The 26,296-nt window shown below is 30.6% G+C and overlaps 2 protein-coding genes across 7 annotated transcripts in view; both read left to right on the top strand.

Moving 5' to 3' along the window:
* LOC139089176 (guanine nucleotide exchange factor DBS) overlaps positions 1-26,296 on the top strand; it is a 43,548-nt gene that overhangs the window by 10,709 nt on the left and 6,543 nt on the right. For all 6 annotated transcript variants that reach the window (XM_070638637.1, XM_070638639.1, XM_070638635.1 and 3 more), the window contains exons 10-17: positions 17,595-17,720; positions 18,252-18,347; positions 23,909-24,094; positions 24,183-24,271; positions 24,350-24,578; positions 24,720-24,917; positions 24,978-25,189; positions 25,306-25,576. In XM_070638637.1, the coding sequence (XP_070494738.1) occupies positions 17,595-17,720; positions 18,252-18,347; positions 23,909-24,094; positions 24,183-24,271; positions 24,350-24,578; positions 24,720-24,917; positions 24,978-25,189; positions 25,306-25,576 (1,407 nt within the window). The remainder of the gene's footprint in view (positions 1-17,594; positions 17,721-18,251; positions 18,348-23,908; positions 24,095-24,182; positions 24,272-24,349; positions 24,579-24,719; positions 24,918-24,977; positions 25,190-25,305; positions 25,577-26,296) is intronic.
* On the top strand, positions 13,893-17,518 carry LOC139089269 (putative uncharacterized protein DDB_G0286333). Its single transcript, XM_070638746.1, has 2 exons — positions 13,893-16,343; positions 17,444-17,518. Exons 1-2 carry the CDS (start codon positions 13,893-13,895, stop codon positions 17,516-17,518), a joined length of 2,526 nt encoding a protein of 841 aa, XP_070494847.1.

Genomic DNA, 26,296 nt, shown 5'->3' with positions numbered 1-26,296 from the left:
AAAACAAAATAATAAGAAGGAAGAGAGCAGCACAAAATAAAAAAACTTTTTAATTTATTCATTTCTGATAAAAAAGTTGTGTTATGTCCATAAAAATTGCATAAGATAATAATGAAAAATTGTCTAATGGATTAACCCTTAACTTCCTTATGGCTTTTTATTTACAAACAATTCTGTCTTTGAACCTTGTGTAACTTTAATTGCTTCTTTAATTCAAAATTAGTCATTTTATTAGACTATGAAAGATTTATGTAAGATGTTGTCACTGGCTGGTACATGGCGAAAGAGAGGTTCACATAAATTAAATAATTGACACAAAAATCTTTGTAGGAATAATAGTAATTTTGTAAGTTCGCACTCACAGCCGTCGTGGTTGTTTAAATTGAGTCGGTCTTTTCACTGTTCTACTTGTCTACTGATGAATATCCATAGCATCTATCAAGTCATGTGGATATAATAAAGATTTTCAGAAACAGATTGTTAGTTTTGTTTTTTAAAAAAAAAGTGAATTAAATTTCTCGGTTTCATGATTATCATAATGGTCAACTTTATTCAATTTCACTCTGTCACTATCATTATTTATGTTTCTGTGCCTGTCTACGGTGTGATGAGAATTCATGCTGAATGTGTAGCAAATTGAAATAAAATATTCTTGTCTGTCACCAATTTGTGAATAATTTTTTTGAGAAAGTTGTTTATTTGGATCGTACAAATTATGATTAGAGTGACAAATGGTGAAAATTTTACTTCCAATAATGTACAGCATGTAATTATATAGTTCGTGCAATGTCATTACACCAAAAAGTAATGTAATTTGGAAAACAAGAGTAAAAATTCGAATTTATGCTTAATTAAGCGTTATTATTACCTTATTCACTCTACTGCAGATGTGCTCTCTATTTGTGATTGATGGATCTATATTTATTTTCGTTTTCTACTAGTTCTCTTGATCTGACCCAAAGCAATTAATCTTTTTATTCCAAAAAAAATTACGATAAAATAGCTTCATAAGTACATAACATTTATTTTTATCTAGGAAAAGTGAGGAAAATTCACTTTCTTCGTTATATTTATTTTTGATATAAATGCTCGCAATATATATAGCAAGTCCATCGTCATTCACAAATAAAATACAGTAATACAACAACATTAATAATTAATGTAGTGAGAAATCATTTGATTTACAACATGTCAATTAACTTTTCAATTTATTATGCTCTTGTTGTGGATGGGTTGGATGACCATAAGTTGTAGTTGCTGTAGCAGATGCACAGCATTCAATGATGTCACATACAGCCAAATTATTTATATATTTTAACCAATAAATTCTCAAAAATTGTTCATGATGACTATAAAGTATGTTTTCTGAAGGAAATGACTTGAGGTATAATTTCGGATATCCCTTATGAATGTCATCTGTGAACACCTCCCCAAAACCATCAACCCACCACAGAAAAAATATGACATCATCCCAGAAAAAAGGTAAAAGTTCTTTATCAATAAAGGATATGGACTTCCTCTACTTTTAATGCTCTTCTAAGTTTGAAGTATTGACTTGTATATTGATGTAAACACAAGTCATGAATGGTCATAATTTAAGTCATCAAAAGTTTCCTTTAATAATTCACATTATGTTATGCTGAAAGCGATGTGACTGTATCCTCAGAAGTAACCTGATAAATTGTTACAGAACAACAAAATGCTAGATTCTCACCAAAAATATTAAATTACATTCAAGCTCCTACATACTTGTCTTTAATGCACTTAAAGGTTTCAATCAATCAGCAATGTGATAGACTTCTAGAACATTACAAACACAATAGCACTCAACGTCATCAGAAACTTGTTGAAAGAATCGACACATTCTTGTTCGCATGTAAATTTTTGGATGTTCTCAAAGTTTTTCAACAACTTTTCAAACTTATTTACAGAAAACTCATGAGAAATTCTATCCAACTCACGGAAGTTTTAGACAACTCGGAAATAAATTCAAGACATTCTCTCAGAAACCCGATCGACAATTATATAATCTTTAAGGTCTTGATAACAATTTTATATTCCATAAAAGTAGGTGATTACACAATCAATAATAACAAGAATTAAACAGAACACCGCTGTGTCTAAGATTAACAGTTGCAATAGAAATTGTTCGAGTCAATAACAAGAGCAGCATTGGGATACACAACATGAATAGTGGTGTTGAGCCAATTTTACATTCGCATTTCCTATTTAGAATAAATTCTTAAGCATAATTATTATTTTTTATTGAGGACACAGTTACGTAACGATGCTATTGAATTTACTGTCGTGTTTATGATATTAAACGGTATTTCATTGGCAGTAACGATGTCGATCTTAATGAACATAAAAAATAGTAATTATTGGACACGAGCTTCATTTTTGTGACCCGAGTGATGCGTGCATTGTTGCTTTATAGATTTTGTCAGCTTATTGTCTTATTGTCGTCATGTTGAACAATGCTTGAGTTTCTTGAACTGCTTTAGTTGCTTAAACTTGTATCTAATTTGGCTCATAAAATGGTATTTCAGTTATCCAGCAATGGAATGTAAAACTTCAGATCTTAAAGAGCAGTCGAGACAATTTTTCCGATTATTTATGACATTTGTAGCTCGGTCATGACAGTACTGTTGTGTTGCGTGCCATACTCCCTTTGAGAGATCCACAAAGTAATAAATAATGTGTCATTTCCGATACAATTAACTAAAAAGAAGAGCGAAAGTTGGGAATCAAGATATTATCACGTGAATTAAGTCTCAAAATAAAACCATTTCTCTATTTCCTTACAATTGTACACGACTGTAAAAATATTTATTATTACACATATGTAGTAATGATGCCATAATTTAATAATGATGATGATATTTTGATGATCTCTCACAACTGATATGTGAAAATGTTGCTTTTAACTTCTCGCGATGCATTTTCATGTCATGTACAATAATATGACGTTGTCTTCACTATTTCGTTATGTGCATTATTTATATGAGCTTTTTTGATGAAGACGGAAGCATAACAATCTTAAAAATATGGAAATTAATAATGTTGCATAAAAATTTTAACCTAATAATAACACATTAATCACATCCAACGATGTACATGGGAGCAACAATATAATATATTTCTTATTAAAATTTAAGAGCAGAATATATATGGCAAGAAGTACGAAAATGAACGGAAAGATGCAGACCTGTTAGTAACTTTCTACCATTAAGAGAACATTTATATGAAAAAATGAAATAAAATACAATTATGCAATGAGCGAGAATACACAGTTGGATTCTCTGCCTCTTACTCAATTCCTACATTTACTTCTGATGCAAGTGGTTAAAGTGATGCAATCTTAAAGTAGCTTGCTTTATTGATTGCCGTTCTTAACATTGCAATAATTTTTTCATATGCCATACTTTTTTTTTCTTCTATCATGCTTAATAAGCTTAAAGATATCTTACAAATATGGGTCGATGCCATAACATACATAGAACCTGTTTAATGTCTACAAAAAAAAGTATTCATGTCTAGAATTTTTTTCTATCTCATTTTGTTGTTGTGTAAGAACAAGAAAGTAAATGTGGGTTAAGAATGCATTAGGTCATAACGATTACCGTAGAAAGGAAACAGTTTAAATATGTTTATACTCTAACGGATCATTCCTGCCTCAATATTTCTGCTGAATTTGTGTTTTTCATATTGAATCGTGATAAGAATTTTTTTTTATGAATTCATTTCCAATTCCTAAATTTGAAAATAATTTAAACTGACCGATTTATGATGATTGTTATGAATCGTTGTTTTTTGAGGTTTATAGAATGGGGTCAATCGGTTGAACACAAATTATACCCCAAAATTACTTTATTGAACTGATTATTTCCCATTCAAAGAATGGATTGTTGAAGAAAAATAACTCTATAAACGATTTTGTATACTTAAAAAGATTACCAACTGCTTTATTTCTTTTCATCTTACTTGATTCCAAAAAAAAAACTGAATAAAACATCATCTTCAGACATAACAAAAAACAAACTCTTCACATAAAATGATAAATTTAGAGACAATTGAAGTTTTTCAATCATTTTTCTTTTATGAAACTCATAATGAGAAGCATCAATAGCAGCATAATTTAGTTGATATCACAATAAAGTCTCGTTCCGTAATTTATTAATGGTACAGACATAATTTTTTGGCGAATAGAATTCAATTTATTACTAGATCGTTTAGGCACAATGAATTTATTATTATATTACAATATACTCTACCACATATGAGGAACAATTGGCCTCAAAAATTTTTAGATGCTAAATTGAGCTTAATCATCAAATGCATCGAGCAATTTAGTTTAATACCTTCCTCATTTTCAATTTATAATTTTTTGTTTGTTAACACTTTTATTGATGAATTTGCAATAAAATAGTTTATATTTAATTGATGCGTTATGTAAATCCTAATTGTTCCACGAGTCAATGACTCAAAATAATGAAAAATATCCAATGAATATGAATTATTATAAGCGCATTTTAGTGTGAATTTATGGAAGTTTAGAACAGTGGTGGACAACCTTTTATTTTACTCGGCACAGCTTGGTGAAAACTTCAACCGAAACTACATTTGCTCTACGGTTATTACTATTGCATTTTCATGATACAGCAAAGTGCCGAGGCACACAGGTTATCCACCACTGTTTTTTAAATATTATATGATTAATTTGAAATATATTTTGTACAATAATATGAAAATTGTGACGCCACAAACCAAAATCAAATTGGACACCAATTTAGATTTTAAACGATTGCAATTGTAAACGATCCTTGTGACGTCATTGTACTCAGTAGTGTGCCAAAGGACATAATTTGGCAGAAAATGCAGGACCTCACATCTTAAAGTAAGCAAATCTTAAATTAAAGTATGATGGTATTTAAGACACCCTGCTATTCTCCTCTGATGAATTGCAATGCTAATGAGCAACCTTCTGATGACTGACATTGAAAAAGATATCAATCCAGCATTAATTACAACGTACAATACACCCAAAAAATTTAATTCATCATGCATTTTATCACAAGTAAAATTTATTAAATTAATTCATCACCAGGATATTCAAGGAATGTTGCTGTGTGAAAAATGAGAAGGCAAATTGCTCATGATTCATCTCAACATGAACATGTATAAGGTTGATTATAACGATAAATGTAACTTAATATATTCCCATTAAGTTTGTTAAATAGAGAGACAGGAACACATTTTCAATTTTAGGAATAGGCTATTAGATATATCAAAATTAATGTCAAACAGTTTCTAGTGATATTGACAGGAATGATAACTCCAACCATGCGAATAAAAATTGGCCTACACTTCCGATCCACAAACAATTTCCGGAATTTATTTCATATTAATTCTGTCGATATTCGAAATCTGTCACAGCGGGTGTAATTTACATATATATTTTTGAATTAAAATTTATCTATTCATGGTCAAACGGCAGCAGCCACAACAGCATCCAAAAGCAGATTCTCTCTCTTGTTTTTCTTTCTTTTCTCTTAACAGTTTTTGTTTCATGTTAACAACTTTATCGTATAACGTTAATTTTTCTGCGCGATGTCGTTGATCCAAAAGTCGGTCAAATTATCAATAATTTTTTATTCCTTCTTCTTTTGCGCACTTAGTGCGGTTGAAAAAGCTAAGCAATTTTTTGCAGCCTATGCATCTTTGAATCCAGTATTTAATGATATTTAAACTCACCTTGAATGTAAAGTAAAAGTTAGTTTACTCATCGATTGTTGGAACTGTTAATGCTTCTCTAAATAATAATTAATATAATGATTATTGTGCAGATTTTTATCAAAATTTTCAGCTCTTATCAATGATCTTAATTTAACCGTGTATAAAAAATTATCGATTAATACGTGATGATGATCCAACTGCTGTGCTTTCATAAAAATACAATTTAACAGAAATAAATGAGCATAATATCCATAGTAATATCATGAAACGAATGAGCCATAAACAATATTAATATTCCAACAGATCCAATGCAGGTCAAAATCAATTTTTCATTGATGCTGTTAAGTATTTATGTATTATTATTTTTAGATTGATTTCATCAAGTACTACATAAATCTTCTTCTTCTTACATGACTTTAAAGATATTTAGAGTACATTTAATAAATGAAACAAAACGATTCATCTCTCATCTGCTTTCACTGATGAGGCTGAATAAAATTTATTTCATTTCTATTAGTAGAGCGATCTCACTCGAAAAATTCATGAATGAAATATCGAAAAAATCTTCATTAATTATAGTGAATCTCAACTCTCGAACTCTCTAGTTTATTAATTAGCTGATCTTCATTCTTATAAACTTAAATACTTTTTTTTTGTGGTGACCAATTATTGTCTTGCAATTAACTCAATTACAATATTACAATAAAACAATTAAGTTATCACTTCTTTCTATTTCAATTGACTTTAGTCTCTTTAGAGCTTAACAGAGTTGGTATATATTAAGATGAACACTTGAGTGCTTGTTAGGGGTACCTGAGAAGACCATGTTACAATTAGGCAACATTAAGTCATTAACTGGCTTCTTAATGTTGAAAAGAATATGATAGAACAGACCTGATACTATCACGTCAATATAAGATCGAAATGAGAGCCTAAATTTATTCGAAACCTTTATTCGAAAATAGTATTCTTGATCCTACATAGATATAGATATAGATTGATCTAAAGGATTCAGAGAGTTTAGTCTCATACAATATTATTATTATTATAATATGGTCCCATACCAGATACACCCATACTAGCCTGTGATAACCTTAGCTCAAGAACATTTAAGTATCTGTATGCCTAACCCTTGACAGTGTATCTATGTATCATCCTAGATGCCAGAATCTAAATCATAATTTATTGTCCAAATCAGACATGACAAGCTATGTCACATAAAAGAATGAATCAAATTTCTTAAAGACTAGTCTCAACCAACTTGATAACAACACTGATGCTTAAAAAATTTCAATTTCGATTTCGATTTTCTGATAATACAATTGGATTACATATGTGCGAGCACTTACGATTTTAAAAGTCATGAGAAACGTTGGATATTTATGAGCACGCGAAACTTTACTTAATGAATTTTCAATGTCGATTGGAAAATATTTTTTTTTTGTACAGTCTTCTTCTTGTGCATTATTTTCAATTTACTTTACTTCATTTTTAATGACTATTAACATTAATTGAGCTTCTTCTTGCGGCCACGGATGTATCGAGTACAAAAAAACTATGTTTAAGATGAAAGTTTAGAAATTTTTATTTTTTGGAAGTAATTAATCTTCGGAAATAAATTAAAAGCTTTAAAGATTTTTGCATTTTTATCACTTTTCATTTTAAAGTTCAAGTTATTTCCATAAATATATATTTAGGTAGCAAATTCTCAAAAGTAACAGAATCATGCTTCATTAAATTATGAACATAAACATCATAAATGATGGATATTTAAGTACTTTCGCTTTTAATATGGAAGATAAATGCGTTGTGAGAACTTTTTTGGAGAACAACAATGAATTTAATTCTGATGATGAGCTCATAACTTTAGAGATAATATAAGGAACATAATTATGTGAACGATTGCCGCAATTATCTAAGAAATGCAATATATTTCTCTTTTCTGTCTTAATTTTCGTTGCTGCTTCTGCCTATGTTGAAGTAAAAGTTATTTTTTAACAGGTGCATATCTACAGTCAACCACACACAGACTTGACTGTATGAAAATTTGTTTTTTATTTATGAATTCTATGATGTATAATATGTACACAATTGCTCTCTCATGTCATGGGAATATTATTAAAGATATGATGCTAAGCCTGCTTTATTGCATTATTCATCACAATTCATATTTTATTTCTTTTTCTGTATTTCAACAATACCTTATTTTTTACACTGTTTGCGAAATGAATTGTATGGGAAGAGATACCTTTTCACTTTCAATTATGACAGCTGATTATAAATTTAATGACAAATTTTACGTGAGATAATCCAATGCAATCTAAAAAGACCACATAAACAAGCATGACGAATTCTTTCTTTTATTATTACTTTTCTGTATCAAAATTCCTCGAAAATCCTTTACTTTCAATTGAAAGCATACCATAGACATGGTGTTGTGAAAAATTATAGAAATTTGCATTAAATTTGAAGAAAATCTTTAATGGTAGTGAAAGAAGATTAACATTATGGGAGTATTTTAAGTTATGGTCAAGATATGGCTATCAAAAACTGAAGCTGATTGCTGTTTGCGCTGTGTTTTAGTGTCTGAGCATTTTGTTGAGCATTTTGTCAGTATCATACGTTTATATACCAATCATCAATCACTATACAGTAGTCAGTATATCACAGAATACATTCCGGCAACCGTATGGGTCAAATGAGTTTACAGCAGTAGCATATTAAACAATTTAAACATAAAAAATGTTTAGAAGCTTAAAAAACATATTTTAAACTCACAGCTAACCCAACTTCATATCCAAAAAAATAAACATCATTTATTAATGGCTCTGCCTTTTCAATTTTAATTTTGTGCTTTATTTTTCGAGTAAAATAAAAATCAAAAGAAAGAAGAAGAAAGAGAAAAATAAAACAACCTAAATATTTCGGTCATTGGACAAAATTATTTGAAGCGTAACGTACGATACGATTATACAAATAAAGCTTCTAATCTCTCTGTGGACCGCTCTTTCTAAGTTGGTGTTTAAAATTCGTTTCACACATTTTCCAGCTCGTCAAAATTGCTTTTCATTACAATTCTTCCAGCATTAGTGAATTTTCCTGCTCTAGATGCTCAAACTCAAGCCATTTATTTGCTCATTCACATGATTTGGATGTAATATGTATAACTTTACTGTTTTCAACGGCACTGACCATTGTACGTTTGGCATTTGATGAAATGAAATTTAAAGAGATTACGGCCAAATGTCAGAATCATATTCTCTCTGTGTATATCCATGACTACATGTAAATACATACGATACATTTAAACACGTTGGAATTTTGTAGACCGGCAATTATAAATTGCTTATTATTATTCTATGAATAGGTTCAACTATCATAAATTTCTTGCACGTGTATGTACTATGAATTTACCATTCTCATGCTCATCTCTTCCTAAATAAAATGCTCTCATACTGATGCTTATTCTGTGTCACATTTGTCACGACGTTAACGAGCTAAGAAGGTGCACATACAATCTTTTATAATTTAAAATTGTATAATCGGCAATGATAGGATGCCACCTGAATTAATTTAATCACCTTTTATGGACTTTCCTCTTTCGCCTTTTTTCCCTCCGTCTCGAATCAGACACTGTTGTCAGCCAGGCAATTAAAGTGAGAGTTTCTTATTTTGGCAACAATCACAATATAATAATAATTTAATGTACGCATTACGTAAACGTCCCTTGTTTATTAACAGGCACAAAAAAAAATTCAATTTATCAAAAGCGTGCAAAAATTTTTTGGATTTGCCGATAGGAAAGCGACTTAAACTATTGTAAGTTCACAATTAGCAAATGATCTTATGGATAGATACACATAGCCGAAATCAATGTAAATTACATAATCTGATCTTTGTTATTTCCTTCTTTTATGGTCGAAAATATTAATCAAGTCAAGACAAGAGAAGAAAGGGTACAGCATTCACATATGCCGAAAGAAGAATGGAAATGATAACAAATTATGGACTAATTAGCGCATAGACACAAAAAAAGAAATGATTATTTCTATTCATATTCATTAATTCACCGTTAATAGGCCTCTGGTATAGTTATGATTACTATTATTGTATCTACTACTGGATGTGATACCTCAGCTAACCTCACATGAACTTTCAAATCATGAGAATTCATGAATTTAAATACGATTTTTCTTTCTCGTTCAATTTTCACAAATGGGATCGTTTGTAAATAATGTGAAGCTTCCTACTTTTGTTGTTTTGCTGTATTAAGTCCAAAAAGTCATTAGCAGCTAAAGAAAGGGAACTAGATGAATTCTGCAGCTGTCAAATTCCAAATAATATAATATTTTGATGCTTATGTTTTTATGGTCATACGTAATACTTCTTACAAAGTGTCAAAAGCCTTCCTAACTGCATTACCGCCATGTAATGGACATCACAAAGTAAATCACCCCAACAAGATGAGTGCTTCTTGAAAATTAAATTTTCTGATGAATGCTCAAGCAAATTATAACAGTTTGTAAGAGGTTGCAAATTTAGTAGATTGTATATGTACATATAAACATCCAATATTGAAGCAAAGAGCATAAAAATAATATAAAAAAAGATTATAATGAAATAAACTGTATTTTCTTCTCCATATTTTGCTGTTAAAAGCAAAAATATTATTTTTTCTACTTCTTCTTCTTGCACATTTATTTGAAGAAGATCTGACTTTGTGGCCGGTGTAAAGTGATTGCGGTGTGTGCAAGAGCCACTATGGGGCAAAATGAAAAAAAAAGGGACATTCACTTTGTTTTTTGGACTTTTTTGAATTACACCTAGTGGGTATTATTTTCTTGTAGTACATATAGCAATAGACTTGCATGCCAAATTTCAGGTCATTTGGTGCTGTTTGGTCGATTCTGGAGCTGTTTAAAGTTGAAAAGTAGTGAAAAAACAGATTTTTTCACATCCTGTTTGACTCGGGAAATTCCATATTTAATTAAAAGATATTGAAAAACGGTTTTCGGTTCCTAATTGTACTATATAAGAGCTTTAATTTCATACTTTGGAAAGTTTATATATACTGGGTTTTAGTGGCAGGGCTTTAGAAAATGTATGAAAATACCAGGAAAAAAAAGTTTCAGGCGTCCGGAACTAACATTTTTAGGTCGATTTCCCCCATACGGAGCTATACTAGCTTAAAGTACTTACTTTCTAGTTTTCAAAACCGTTAAAACCTTTACAATAAGTACTGGGGAGCAAAAGTTATTGCATTTTAAGTTTTGGACGAATTTTTTTCTCAAAACTAATATTTCTGAGATAAATTTGGAAAATATCGGTTGAAAATAGTTTTTTTATATTTTTGTATGCATTTAGCCATTTAAGAACGATTAGTAAAGAAATTTTTACAAAAAGTTCAAAATTCACCGAGATAGAGGTACATATGCTATTTGACGACTTGACCCTTTTTCTCATCACTCAAACTGCTATAACTTTTACATGACTAAATATTTTTCAGTTCTGTTTCTTGTTTAGTATAGCTTGTTATAATACCTTTCCAACAATATGTAATACTTAATAGTTGGAAGTAGTCTTGGTCGTGAAAACGGACCCTGTTTGTGACTGACCCTTTACAAAGAAATTTTCAAAAAAGTCATTTCTAATACTACCACTCAGAATTTAAATAATATAATGTTTTTATGTTTTTTAGGTCAAAATATGATAGTTTTGAATCTCAAAACTCAAAAAATCCCATTTTGTAAACTTTCTGCAACTTTAGGGGCCTTCATAGGTAACACTTAGGTAGTCTATCAATTCTCAGATATGAAACTTTTTTATTGACTTTTTTTGATTGATATTAAATATTTACATTTATTTTGTGCAAAATATATCAATTTTAAAAAGTTTGGAAATGATTTTTGACTAAAAAACAGGCTTAGGTAGGCCACATTTAAGGCACTCCAGTAGCCACTATGATTAAGTTCTATACATATATTATACATAATAATAAAGGTAATAGTAGTAACTAGTAATAACAGAAAACAGAATGCAAAAATATTGTTTCTAAAAAAAGTTATAGTCAAGTGGCCAAAAAAGTTTATACTTAAAAACAGTGAACAAGAGTGCATAAACCTAATTAATAAAGTATAAATTTGCTAAATTTTGGTTTAAACACTTCAGTACTGTCCTAATACAGTGGAAGGAAAGGTTTTTCAAAAATTAAAAAAGTTTTTCGAGAATTTTCAATCAAAAAAAGTACCTAAGTGTTACCTATCCAAAAACTGTCAAATGAAATTCAAATTTTCGAAAAAATTGTCGAATTTTTGAAAATTTCTTTGTAAAGGGTCAGTCAGTAAATGTCGAATTTTTGGAAAGGTATTATAACAAGAAATGAGTTGTCGGTAGTCTGATATAAACATCCAATATTGAAGCAAAGAGCATAAAAATAATATAAAAAAAGATTATAATGAAATAAACTGTATTTTCTTCTCCATATTTTGCTGCTAAAAGCAAAAATATTATTTTTTTTCTACTTCTTCTTCTTGCACATTTATTTGAAGAAGATCTGACTTTGTGGCCGGTGTAAAGTGATTGCGGTGTGAGCAAGAGCTGAGATTAAGTTAATTAAAAGAAAATTAGCTATCAAGTTTGTAATGAACAGTGAGAGAGAGGAAGAGAAATAGAGAAGAATGAACAAATCTTCAGACCACAAATACATTAAATTGCTCGCAAAATTTCAATTAAAGATACAGCACAGTATGAAGCGAATCTATGATAGAGGCCAAAGCGTACAAGCTATGCTCTTTTCTTACAAGTTATTTTTTTTTCTCGCGCGAGTCAATGTTAAAGTTGCTGGCTGAGCCTCTTTTCTTTTCTTTCTGCATCATTTCGGATTGAATTCTCGTTATTGTAAGACGCGCGCGTTTGCTGTTCGCGTATATTTTTTTCTCAAAAAAAAAAACTATTTTTTTACTGTACATAATTTTTTGGAACATTTCGTGAACGAAAAGCAATTAAAGAAACGTTAAAAAGTATACAACAGTTTGAATCTATTCTAATGTTAACACCAATTGACGGCCAATTGAACAATAAAAAAGAAGTTAATTTTTGTGCAAAAAGATATAAATAACAAAATATAATGAACAATGACTTGAGCAAAGGACACAATTTAGAATGGATATAAATAATGTTTTGTGCTACCTTTATGGGTGCACAAAAAATCAACCAAAAATGCAAAATAATGAAAATAAATGGAATTGAAGGAGAAGTTTTTCACACGCGAACTTTTTCATTTTTATCGCCCCGAATAAAGGCAAAAGCCCAAAAGTTGTAGAGAATAAAAGAAGAATATCACACCATCCAATGCTTTGGATATTTGTTCGCAGCATAACAAAGCAAAAAATAAATATTTTGCGGGAAAATTTCATGTAAAAAAAAAATTATTAATATAATGGAAAATTTTTCTCTAGCCACAAAGTCATCTTCATTGTGAACAAATAAAAAGTGAAATTAAATGTAAAAAAGCAGTTTGTAATGCAAGATATGCTAGTGAGATTTTATATGAACAGTGTGTTTTTTGGCGAGATGATATGGCTTGGCATGAGCATAAAGTGTAAAAATGTAAAATAAGAAGAAGAGAGAGCACTTATCTTAAAGAAGCTGGGAAGTAAAAATTGAATAACTTAAAGCTCATTAAGATGCTTTCAACATATTAAATTCATATATTCAGATATCATGTCGTAATTAATTCGGATTAATGAACGATTAAAGATCCAAGGTTGTGATAATGAATCAGTAAAAGATACTTAAAAAGTAGAAAAAAATTGTGAAAATTCTATAACGGCAAAGTGCAATATATCGTAGAGGCTAAAAGATATGATTAGAAACTTTCCCAAAAATATTAATTTTTAGAACTCAGAAAAAATACATAAAAAAAGAAGATAAGTAAAAGGAAAAAAGTAATAAATGATGAAAAGATAGAAACTGTGTGTGCAATAAAAAATCCAAAATAAGAATAAGAATAATAATAGTAATATACATAAAACTTGGAATTACATTACCAATGAAGCGTTAAACAATTACGCCAATCTAAAGAAAGCAAGAAGTGTTAGAAGAAAAAATTCTATACAATTCAATTCAATTCAATTAAGATTAATAAAAGGAACAAAATGCTGGGAAATCAATCGAATGGTAATTGTAATAAACCAGTGTTTAGAAATGCTCGTCTATTCGGACCTAACTGTATCATTGGCAATGGCAGCAATAATAGCAATAATAATAATAATTCGAAAAGTGCTGCAACTGCTACTACTTCCATCATATCCAATAATGGGAGTAAAAATCAAACCACTGAACATCAGAGTGATTTTATTGAAGATGATTTCAATGACTACACGAAAACTGATATTCCGGAAATGAAATTATTACCGATGGAATATGTAGGAAAAGTTAAATCGAAACCAAAGCCAAAATGTCCACCACCCCCACCTCCAATAAAAAATGCAAAATGCAAATGTCCAGCATCATCGAATGATGGAAAGCCAACAGCTAAATCTGCATTAAAAGTCACAATAAATGCACCTGAGTCAGCGAGTGAAAAAGCATCGTCAAAATTGACAGATAAATATTTGGTTTATAAACAGAAGCATTCAATATTTGGCACATCAAAAGATATTTTAAATGGAAAACTTAAATATGTAAGTGACAATAATAAAAGCTCTGTAGATGCTGCCATTCAGGATGCACAAAAATCAAAAGAGGGTAAAAAGAAATATTTGATTTTTGACAGTAAGAAGAACAACAGCAGCAAATTTGAGACTATACAATATTATTTTGATAACAAAAGCTATGAGAAATATGTAGATACAAAGCTATATGGGAGATTAAATCACATATCAAATCCTCAACCTATATTGAAGAATAATAACAGCAATAGTAATGTTAATCGAAATATTGATGATGATGATGACGATGATGATGATGATATAGATGATATTGATTTGAACAGTGATATCGACATGAGGGGATTTGAGAATTCACGAAGTTGGGAATATCGTGATAATGCAAAAACGGAATCAAAATTGAAACTATTTGAATCAAAGCAGAAGAAGCAAGAATCAAGTAAAAAATCATCATCTCAGTTTAGATCGAGTAAGAGTGAAGGTAGTGGCAATATAAGTGGAGCAAGTAGTTGTAGCGAAGTTTTATTGAAACGGCAAAATTGTCGATTAAAGCCGCAACAAAAGCTAACAACATCAAAATCAATAGGCGACCTTACAGCCATCAACAAAAGCAGCAAGACAAATCACGATGTGAAGCGAATTAATCAATTATTTGAGAATGCAAAGCAAAGTCAGGTGACAATAGGATCAGCCTTGAAATCTAATATTGATAACAATGACAAATATAAAATTCATAAAGTTGTAAGAGACGACAGTATAGTCGTTGGCGACAGAGGGAATTTATGTCGTGAAAATATGAAAAAATACCACAGATCATCAACGGATTTAAGCATTAAGTCGCCAATATCAAAACCATCGTCATGTGGATTTAAGAATTGTAAGCTATCCAATTGCCCAATTTCACATCATACAAACCATAATTCACCACCATCACCATCTGTTCCAATGGTCAATGAGCGAAGAAGTAAGTTCGATGAGAACTTTATTAAGAAATTTGAAGACATGATGAAGAACTCGAGCAGCACTAATAGTAATAATAATTGCATATTAAGGAATAATGAAATAACTGTGAATAAAACTAATATAAGTGTTAATGGAAAGAGCAATATTATTGTAAATGATACAAAAAACAATTTCTCACCATCATCATGCCATGACGTATTAATCATTAATAGTGATTGTTCTTCTACAAATCATGAAAAAGAAGTGCAGCACTCGAAGGCAAATAACAACAATAACAATAATAACAATAAAACAACAATAAAAATCAATGATTCCTGCTTTGTGGTCAATAACAATGACTGTAATGATGGAAAATTTAATAACAATGAGAAAAACAAGAACATTATAGAGCTGAATAGTGAGAAAGTCATGACACCGACGAATTGGGATAAGAATATAAAAGTTAAAAATAATCCACAACCGAAGTTCAATAACAAGATTGATGTAAACAATAAGATAAAGAACGAAGAAAATAGTGTAAAAATTTATGTCATTGGAAATGACAATGCATCGTCTCCAACTCCCAGTGCATCATTCTCGACAATTTCATCAACATCGCCCGATACTTCATCATCATCAGACTCTGATAAAGACGATGGATATTATGATGCAAGTTCACAAGGTCGTTCCTCGTCTCCGGAATTTTCAGAAATGTTTAAGAAACTTCGTGATTTGTGCAATGCAAATACTAAACAAGTTAAGAAGCATCAGCCACACATGAAATTTGGATATGATGGAACTCTCTTTTGGAATAATTCATATTTTGATGAAGATGAAACAGATTTCATGATGACAGCTATGAATAATAATAACAAAGGCAGCATAAGTAGGAAGAATGAGAAAATGTCTTCAAGCTCGTCGACATATGCATGCACAAAATGTCACACGACCACTGAAGATTTATTGAGTAATTATATCTGCATTTGTCGTAATAAGGTAAAGAGAAACAATCTTTTTTTGTGATTTTAATCTCATCTTCATACTCAATTTTCATCTCCGTTAATGGCTTTAAAATTGTGGCAAGTAAAGAATGCATCTGTGATGCAATTTTAAGGCGCATTTTTTCTTCGCTCCTTTTTTTGTTTCGTCAGTTATTTTATAAAATCCCGCAAATCTAGACATAATCTACTTATTGTCAAATTCTTTACTATTTCCGTAAAGTATGCAATACTTGGTATTTAAAATCAGTAATTACTATTCATCTGCTTCAAATTGAAACTATACTAGATAATTTAAAAACTTGTTTGTTGTGCTGATGCTGAATCTAGAAGCTTCCTATGTTCTAAATAGTGATGCAATTTGACATACTTTTACTTCCTACTAGAACGTATAAAACCGGCTCTAACCTTCTAGAACTTCTGTCAGTTTGACATGATAAGTTCGGCAATTAGACAAATATTTAGATAAAAGCTTCGAAATCAGTCAGTACTATAGACAAAATGACCAAATTAGCGACAATCAAGCCATGCTTAAAAATATAAAAATATTAAATAAAAATTATGCACATTGAAATGTGAGAAATTTCATTTCTTGTATTTATTGTTACTTAAAGCTTGGCGCACGCAATTTTATACTTAAAAGTTTTATAAATATAGCATTTAATTATGATGGGAAAGACCCATAGCTTGTACGTATATTGAGCATTTGGATTTTTTCGTCCATTCATGCAAAAAATAAGTCATAAACATTTCTTTCCGACTTCAGTAATTTCTTCTTTACATACCTCATTGTCATTACGCAATAAAAGGGAAATAAAAAATCGCTGTTGTTGTGTATGAAAATATATTTAAATTATTTTACGGGCTATTTTTCGTAAAATTGATGAAAAATTATAATAATGTTAATAAAACACACTTCAATCAATGGCAATTATTTTTACACCAATGGTCTGCCTGGTGGGGGGTGCCTTTCTCACACACAATTATAGCAGAATCAAAAAGTGCATTATAAATTTTTTTTGTGGTACTTTTTTCGGTTGGTCGGAAATTAATTGAAATAAATTAAATTCCTGCTATGTCGTAATTACAAATTCATAGGATTATAATTGCAAAGATATTATTCTGACACAATTTGCTTCCGACTTTAACATTAATAAAACGAGTCACAATTAAAAACTGTGGCGTGGATTAATATGAATAATCACTATTGTTAACATGTTTGTAACCAACCCTCCTACCTTGTCTTTAGGTTGACAATTACATAACAAGACCGTTGTCATGTGAAGGACCCTCAGACTCAGGTGTATCGGTGAGCAGCGAGAACATCTTTAGTCCCGATGGAGATAATACATCGCTTACGGCACAATCTCAAACGGTAAATACAGAAATATTTAGATTTATTTTTTTGTAATGATTTAATTAATTAGTGGATTTAGATGCTGAATAATTTGTATCGTCGTGTTCCGTGAAATAGATTTTAATTAAGTCAGTGGTTCTCAAACTGTTTTTTGGCCGTCAATACTTAAGAGACTAAACGGCATTTTTAATTGGGTGATAGATTAGACTAAAACATGTTTTTGACTGTTCTTGTCCCTGATATGTTCCTGTCTGCATAGGGGTCGTTCACTTATTACGTACTGCTTTTAGGTGGCAGAGGATAGATTTTGATACAATTCAAACATTACAGAGAGGCAGGTTGACTCTTCCCGTTACGTAATAAATGAACGTTCCGGTAAGCACATACTTAACACTAATGAAGTACACAGTTTGAGAACTACTGATCTTACTGATAAATTAATTCAATTATAATTATTTTTAGTGCTTTATTAATCTTTATGTTTTGTTTAGTTTGTTATGTCTAATTCCAAAATAATGACTTAAAAAATTCATTTCCTCTTCTTCTTAGGACTATGAATCTCGTAAAGTGAAGCAGAAGCACGTGCTGACTGAATTACTTGAGACGGAAAGAATTTATGTCAATGAAATGAGATCAATATTGACAGTGAGTAGATGTGAAAATTAAATAACTTTTTTTTTGTGTATATATATTTTCGGTTATGTTGGCCCCGTCACCGTAATTGGCAATTTTCACAATTCATAATTTAATATGAGTTTTTGCTGTAAAGTGAAAGAACTCAATTTAAAGTTGCGATAAATGATACAATAAGCAGCAACAAGAAGTAGAAAATGAATTGTTGGAATGTAGCTAATAGAACTAAAAACCCAAATGTGTATGCAATAGAAAAAGCGAACAAAGAAAAAAAACACTAAATTAAGAGATGATTACACAGCAATATACATTATAGAAGAAATTTGGCAATTATTTAATTGAGAAATATTTGAAAGAAATGAAAATAGCACTTAAGTATTGTTTAACTAGTAAAAATTCATTAAATAATTTATAATCTGATTTAAATAATATGTGTAGACGGAACGCTCGAATCTTTACTTACTTAATAATTACAATTATTTAAGGTAATCTCGCCATTATGCAACTCGTTTACGTATGCGAATATTTCTGAACGCGATTAAGGTTGATACCGCTATTATTAATTTTTATCCAATGGGTAATGAAGCTTTTTTTGCTCGATGATTTACGTTAATATTTTAATTGTTTCATGTTTTTAGTTGTTGTTGTCTCGCCAGACACCCATTGAGCATAAGTACATGAATATATGTGTTAATCGAACAACTGAAAAATTGTTGAATTGTTTTGGTCTTCGTGGCCGACGAAAGCGCATTTCTCCTAATTTCAAGTGATGTAGCTTCGATTTGGGAATGTTTGGACATTGGAAACGTCTAAATATGGCAATTTTTCTCTCCCTACCGGGATCCTTTGTAACGAAATAACAAAACTTCTCCTCCTTAAAGCGTTTTTAATTTCCGAACATTTCCTTTATGATACTAAAAGTTGAATGTCCATCTACAAGCTTTAGGGTGATAAATTCCATCATGTTCTGGATTCTTTTCTTTATAACAAATCCAATTTCTTGAAAAGTTAATGAAATTTTTGTCATTCTTGAAATTTAATCATTTTTACATAAATGTTTAATCTTGTTATTCTCTGTCGTAGACATGTCTTAGACAAATTTTACGACACATTCTTTAAATATTAAAGAATCAGGAACATTGCATAGATATTAATGAATAATTTGCTTAGAATAATCCAGAATTTCACAGCCATGAAATCATGCAGACAGAGCACTAAACTATGGACAGCGTCTCCCACCTTTTCAAAAAACCGTGCTAAACACATTGCATGTACTGAATCAGTTATCTCATCGGTTATTTTACGTCTTTCATTAAAGCTCTTAAATTTTTTTGTTCAATCGAAAGATTTTTTTGTTCCTCTGCTGTTTTTGTATTCACATGAGTGCGCTTTCTGTCCACTACTGATGTTGTATGCTTATGTATGTGCATCTCTTCTTCAATATTCATATGTGTGCATTTAGATCAGTTATGCTTATTATACTCGTGATTTTTTGAATGCCTGCAAGTGAAAGAAGTGTAAAGCGAATGTTGCCACCGAATTTTTTATTATCTTTCATTGTTGTATGCAACGAGATGTCAGGGATTTAAGCTACAAAGAAATATATTCATTATGATTTGAATGAATAAGTGTTTTTTTCTATTCAGATAAAAGCATGAATAGTTAAGACTCGAATGATTTATTGAAACTCTCCCGCTGACTAATCATCTCCCCTGATAGCAATGCTGATGTGCAATAAATTTCGTCTGCGATTTATAAATAAATAATATTGAACTTATTGAGGTAGAAAATTTAGGAAACAGAGAATTAACAGTGCATTTCGAATAAAGCTTCGATGGGTTTTCATACTTACATATTTGCTGTTGTTTATACTTGTGTGCATTAAAAATAATTTTTTTGCTAAATATATAGATAGTAATTAATATCAGACGTTGAGTAGAAATAAAGAAAAAAACATTTTTTTATGCTTTAGTCAAAAAAGAAACAACAATGAAATTTCAGTTTTGATTGTAAAGTGCATGGATTAACATCGGAAAAAAGTGAAAAAAATCCATCGTGTGCTTTAAAAAAAAAGAGAAAAATTTCGAAAATGAAAAAGATTTATATTCAGAAAATTTGCAAAATTGGCATTTAAGCATGCAAATTCAATCGTATAAAATTTATATTCCTTTAAATACGGTAGAATGAAGATTGGATTTGTTCAAGAACAATCTGCGGATGTACTGAAAATTTACGACTTCCACTAGATTTAAATTTAATGACTCCATCAGCAAAAAAAGCTTGTGATACAATCGAACAAACATCAAAAAGGCAGAAATCTCTCAATTTTTTTTAAATAATCAAAGGCAATTTATGTGTTCATAAAAGTGAAATAAAAAAAGATAAAGATATGTTTGGATGGTCAGATCATTGGTATAGTACTTAAGTGCACATACAGCAGACCAAATTGATCATATGGTACCATAATTAAAAAGAAAAATAGGAAATTCATGAAATATAATTGGGAATCAAATCATACGAGTTAATAGATGAAATCATTACATATATGAAGTCATAAAACAAAAAGTCATAATAATCAATCGTTAACAAAGTGCTTTAATTTAAATTTGCTTGAAATAATAAATTTTGTAGTCAAAAAAAAGAAAGAAAAAAATTGTTAAAAATAGATTGAAAAGCTTCCAAAAAGCAATTAACGAGTGTGAAATAAAAAGCAGAAAAAAGAAAATAATCAGTGGTAAAAAAATGAAATTTGGAAATTATAACTTAGCAAATGCTACCGAAAAGCACAATCGCCTATTCTTTGCTCGTTTAAAGAAAGTGAAAAATACTTCGAATTATATTGTTGGCAAATTCAATAATCAGATCAATACGATTCGTAAAATAAACAGGAGAAAGGCAAGTTTGAATCGTTATAGACATTACACGGATTCACCACTCTCATATCGTGCATCATTGTTTGACAATAGGCGCCAAAATCAATATCATCATCATTTATTATCACAATCGGAAAAATGTCGAGAGTTGAGAGAGAAATTGGAAAAATATCGAACATCTGCTGAACATATCTACGAGACATGTGAGAAATATGTTCCAGATGATTTCCATAGACCAACCTCATCATTATTCGACCGACAATCCCCCAGCAATCACTGTGTGTTTGATAAAGTTAAATTTACAAAAATCAATAATGCAATAACTGGAAAGAGAAGCCATAAAATGCTTAAAAATGTATTTTTTACAATCAAAAGTAATCAATGTCAAAACATCTCATTGTTATATGACTCGATGGAATACGATGATGTTGTAAGGAAGAATTCACTGAAAAAATCATACAAATTTTCACCACCCAAGACAATTGAGAATCTGAGTGCTGATAAGAAATTAAAGAACAGCTTAACGTCACTCTTAAAAATTCAAAAATGTGATGAAAAGACTGAATTGGAAGTGCTTAAAAATTACTTTGAATCAATGACTTATTCGGATATTTGTAATGATGATGATTTTAAGAATTATTTGAAAAAGAAGAATTATCAAGATGCAATTGATTACATTTACAGTGGACATAGCCTACTCGGATCATCATTAAGAGAGGAATCAATGTATGGCTCAGTTACGGATGTCTTAAAACGTTATTATGATTTAGATCTGGATATTGTAAAAGATCATAGCAATCAAAATGACTGTGATTCTGTTAAGAATGAGAAAATAAATTGCCGTAGATCTTTATCAATTGACAGACGAAAATATTACAATAAAGAAAATTCCGAGTTCTTTTGTAAATCAAATAAAGAATTTGATGACTATTATAAACGAAATATTGCCATTTTTTACGAAGCAACAAAGACTATTGATGATGATTTTCTAAATAAGGATTGTAATAGTATTGAAGAAGATGCTTACCGGACATATGATCAACTATTCTATCATCATAATTCAAGTGAAGATGAGTTATTGATTGATAGGCTATATGAGTATAAGAATCAGTCACAACAAAGTTACAATACAATGCCAGAGAAACGAAAAATTTCAATGGATCCATCCAAAATGGACAGAAGTAGAATTTCATTTGACATTGATGTGGGAAATATTATTGATGATGACGATACATTTTACGATGGAGATGAGCATGGGAATGAAAATGATGATAATAATGAAGATGACAATTCAGAATCGAAAAAAAAGTACCAAACGTATCCATTAAAGCGTAAAACCAAAAGAAATTATAAGCAATTACTTCGTTATTGTGAAAAGTCGTTGGCAAATTACTCAACCGTTGCTGATATGAAAATAGACAAATGGTGTAAGTCGTCCGGTAAATCTAAAGAATTTTCTGAGAAAGCCTATAACAAGATCATTAAAGCGTTCGTCCGATTAAGAGGTTTTGAAAATGTTGAGTCTTATATGCAGTACCATTATGGACGTATTTTGGATAAATCGTTTGATAGTAAACTAAAATCGAAATTGAGAGAAGCATTAAGTAAGCGGAACGAACAGTTAGTGATTTCAAGGCCCATTTTAAGAACAACTACGCAGTCGTCTATTATAGCCAACAATCGACTAGATTCACTGCCTCCACCATACACATCAATTGATAGTGATAACAATTATTTTTATAAAAAGCACCAAAGCACATCGGATAAAAAATTTAAACCAGCATCAGTTATGATTGATTCAAACAAAAAAGCATCGACAAAAGCTCTAGACGACTGCTTTAAGCACTACGATTACATAGAATCGAATTATGGCAACAAAAGTCATCAACCATCATCAAATGTCAATGGCAATGAACTTCATTCGCAATTTTTATTTAGATTTGTTGAGGACATGCATGATGTCGGCATTAAATTTGATGAAATATTAGTTGATAATTCACAATATGATGACGATGATGATGAGGAAGAGAAGACCTACGAAAATTTTTTAGAAAGTGAAAATTACCCATTACATTGCGATATGCACAGTAATCAAGACATTTCCAAACAATCATCCAACAATTATTGTTTTAAAGCTTTAGAAATGGTTAAAACAACCAGCAACAGTAACAGTAACACTCAAATCAATCACATGAAAATAAGTGAAGCGAGCATGTGCAATGATAATATTTATGAAAGTATCGAAAATGCACAACGACGATGTAAAGGCAATAATATTAATTATCAGCACCAACAACGTAATAGCAGTAAGAACAATAGTATTATACACAATCGTAGCCATGAAAACGAGACCAATGCAGCAAATGAAAAGGCACGGATAAATTTTTTTTTCAATAATTTTTTACATTTTTAACATTAAAAGTAGGAAATCAGTTACCATCCGCTTATGCTAATTAATTAACAATTCTGGGATATGAATGTGAATATCGAAATACGTAACGAAGCTACTTCCAATTGAGAAACATTTACATATTTCTGAATTCTGTTCCTTAAAATTTTACATTTAATGAATTTGCGTGAATTTACCGTAAATTGCCACAGGCATAAGCACTCAACGAATATCCTATTGCATACAAATTTTGGATTCTACGATTTTATATTTAAAACTTTTTCTAAAATTAATTCACTTTTTGTCCGTAGGGTTATAAAGATAAATTACTTTCGGAAGAAATGCAATCGATGGTTCCAGCTGGTTTGCAGGGCAATGCTGACATTCTCTTTGGCAATCTTCAAGAAATTTATACATTTCACTCAGATGTGTTTCTAAAGGACTTAGAAAATTCCATTTGTTTGACTGAGCTCGTAGCACTTTGTTTTGTTCAGAGGGTATGAATTCAATTACATCTGATGTTAGCCAAACTTTGTTATTAACAAATTTTCATTCCTTCTTTTTACGCCCTTTTTTTTAAAACAGCGTGATGTATTTTTCCGCTTATACTCTTATTATTGCCAAAATATTCCGCGTTCGGAGAGATTACGAGAGACACTCGTTGACACTCATCTGTAAGTTTTAAATTACACAATTCCGCCTCCTGTTTTTTTCACACACCATAATTTATAATTGAATTTCCGTTTTTTAAGATTTTTATCTGAATGTCAGAAGAAACTCGGTCATAAGTTGCCATTAGCTGCATATTTGTTAAAGCCAGTACAAAGAATCACAAAATATCAATTATTGCTCAAGGACTTACTTAAATTCAGTGACTCGGGAACATGCACGAAGGAGTTACAGAAAGCTCTAGACTGTATGTTGGTCGTCTTAAAGTGTGTAAATGACTCAATGCATCAGATAGCTATAACTGGATTTCCTGTAAGTTTGTTTTATATTTACTTTGATAGAATTGGAAATGGAAGTTGAAAAGCTGAACCAAATTAATAATTTATACCTCAACCTTCACCCTTTTCATTTCCCACATGTGTCATTCACATCGTCTTCTGGGAAATACTTTAGGCTGATTTGTCACAGCAAGGAGATTTGTTACTTCAAGATTCGTTCCAAATCTGTTCGGAAAATAAGAAGGACATTAAATTAAGAATAAAGCCACAGCAACGACACGTATTCCTATATCAGAAAGCAATTTTATTTTGTAAACAAGATACAAAAACTGGACATAATAAATCTACTTATCAGTTTAAGCATTGGTTGAAGGTAGGCGAACTTGATTCTTAAAATAGAAAACATTTTACTACCTTTTCGACTTTAATGTAGATGTCTCAAATTGGTTTAACGGAATCTGTGCGCGGTGATGTGAAAAAATTTGAGGTATGGCTGCAGGGTCGTAGTGAAGTGCACACATTCCAAGCTGCAACGATTGAAATTAAAGGAAAGTGGGTTTCAGAAATCAAAAGGGTTCTGATGAATCAATTAGAGGAACTGAAAGATGAAAAGATCAAACAGTACGGAAATCATGTCAATCACAGGTAAATTGATTGAGCAATAACTTAGTTTATTAATCATTTCCTCTATTTTCCTTTTTTTCTCCTTTCTTCCATAAATAAATTTATTTTTCATCCTATTTTCATCTACAACAATGTAGGCCATTGAAGCAACCAAATTCAATATCATTCGATGCTTCATCAACAAACATCAATCAACGTGCAATGAGTGTCGAGAGTACGAATGAGAATGCCACAAAGAGAAATATTACGCCACCAATGATGGCGGCCGATGATGCAAATAATACTTGGAATTCAACTGGAATCAGCGCATCATCATCAGAGCATGATAATCATGAGACCAATGCATGGAGCTCCGATTGTTCAAATAGTGAAGATGATAATACATTTTTAGAAGAAAATGCCGTGCCGGTGAGTTGAAAAAATCTACAATAAAAAAATAAATGAAAGAGAAATCGCGCATTTTATGAACGAAAAAGTGCACTTTTGTATTCATTTCTGGTTAGGTGATTGGCATATGATATAAAAAAAATTGTACAATAAAATTTAATGAACTGTAAAAATATATCCGGAACATACATTTTCAAAATTCAAAATTAAAGCTTATATCATTGGATTGGAATTTTTGGTACCTTTAGTTGACATTAATGAATGCCGATCGAACAGGTGGTTGTTTACTTATGATGTCTAAAATATGAAGGGATAAAGTATCAACAATTGTATAAATCAGATTGGAAGCAATCAAGAACAGCAAGCTTCCATTCTTAATGTCACTAACACTCTTTAGGATATTCTGATATTGATTCTAATCTCGATTCCTTGGCGAACTTCCAATTTTCTAAAGTCGAGACTTTACATGAAATTTAGGTTTAGAAGAGCACAATTCGAGAACTGTGAGATAGCAATTATTGTAATGGAAACAACGATTAAACTATCGTGTAGCGTAAATAGTAAACAAGGTTTTGAGAATCTACATTTTAAGGTCTATTAAATCCTAAAGAAGCAATACAAAGTTATAAATTTTGTAATTTTGGAGATCTTATGCAAAAAGTGGATCATTTTAGTTTCCTGAATGGTAAAAATAGGGTAATCGATCGACTCTAGGCTGGCATGACTCTGGCATGTTGCTGT

The sequence above is a fragment of the Chironomus tepperi genome, unplaced genomic scaffold, assembly GCF_022539635.2.
Source record: "Chironomus tepperi strain 1889 unplaced genomic scaffold, CSIRO-AGI_Ctep_v1 contig_176, whole genome shotgun sequence".
NCBI classification, from domain to species: domain Eukaryota; kingdom Metazoa; phylum Arthropoda; class Insecta; order Diptera; family Chironomidae; genus Chironomus; species Chironomus tepperi.
Note: the sequence above shows the minus strand (reverse complement) of the source record. Positions and strands in the feature narration are given on the sequence as shown.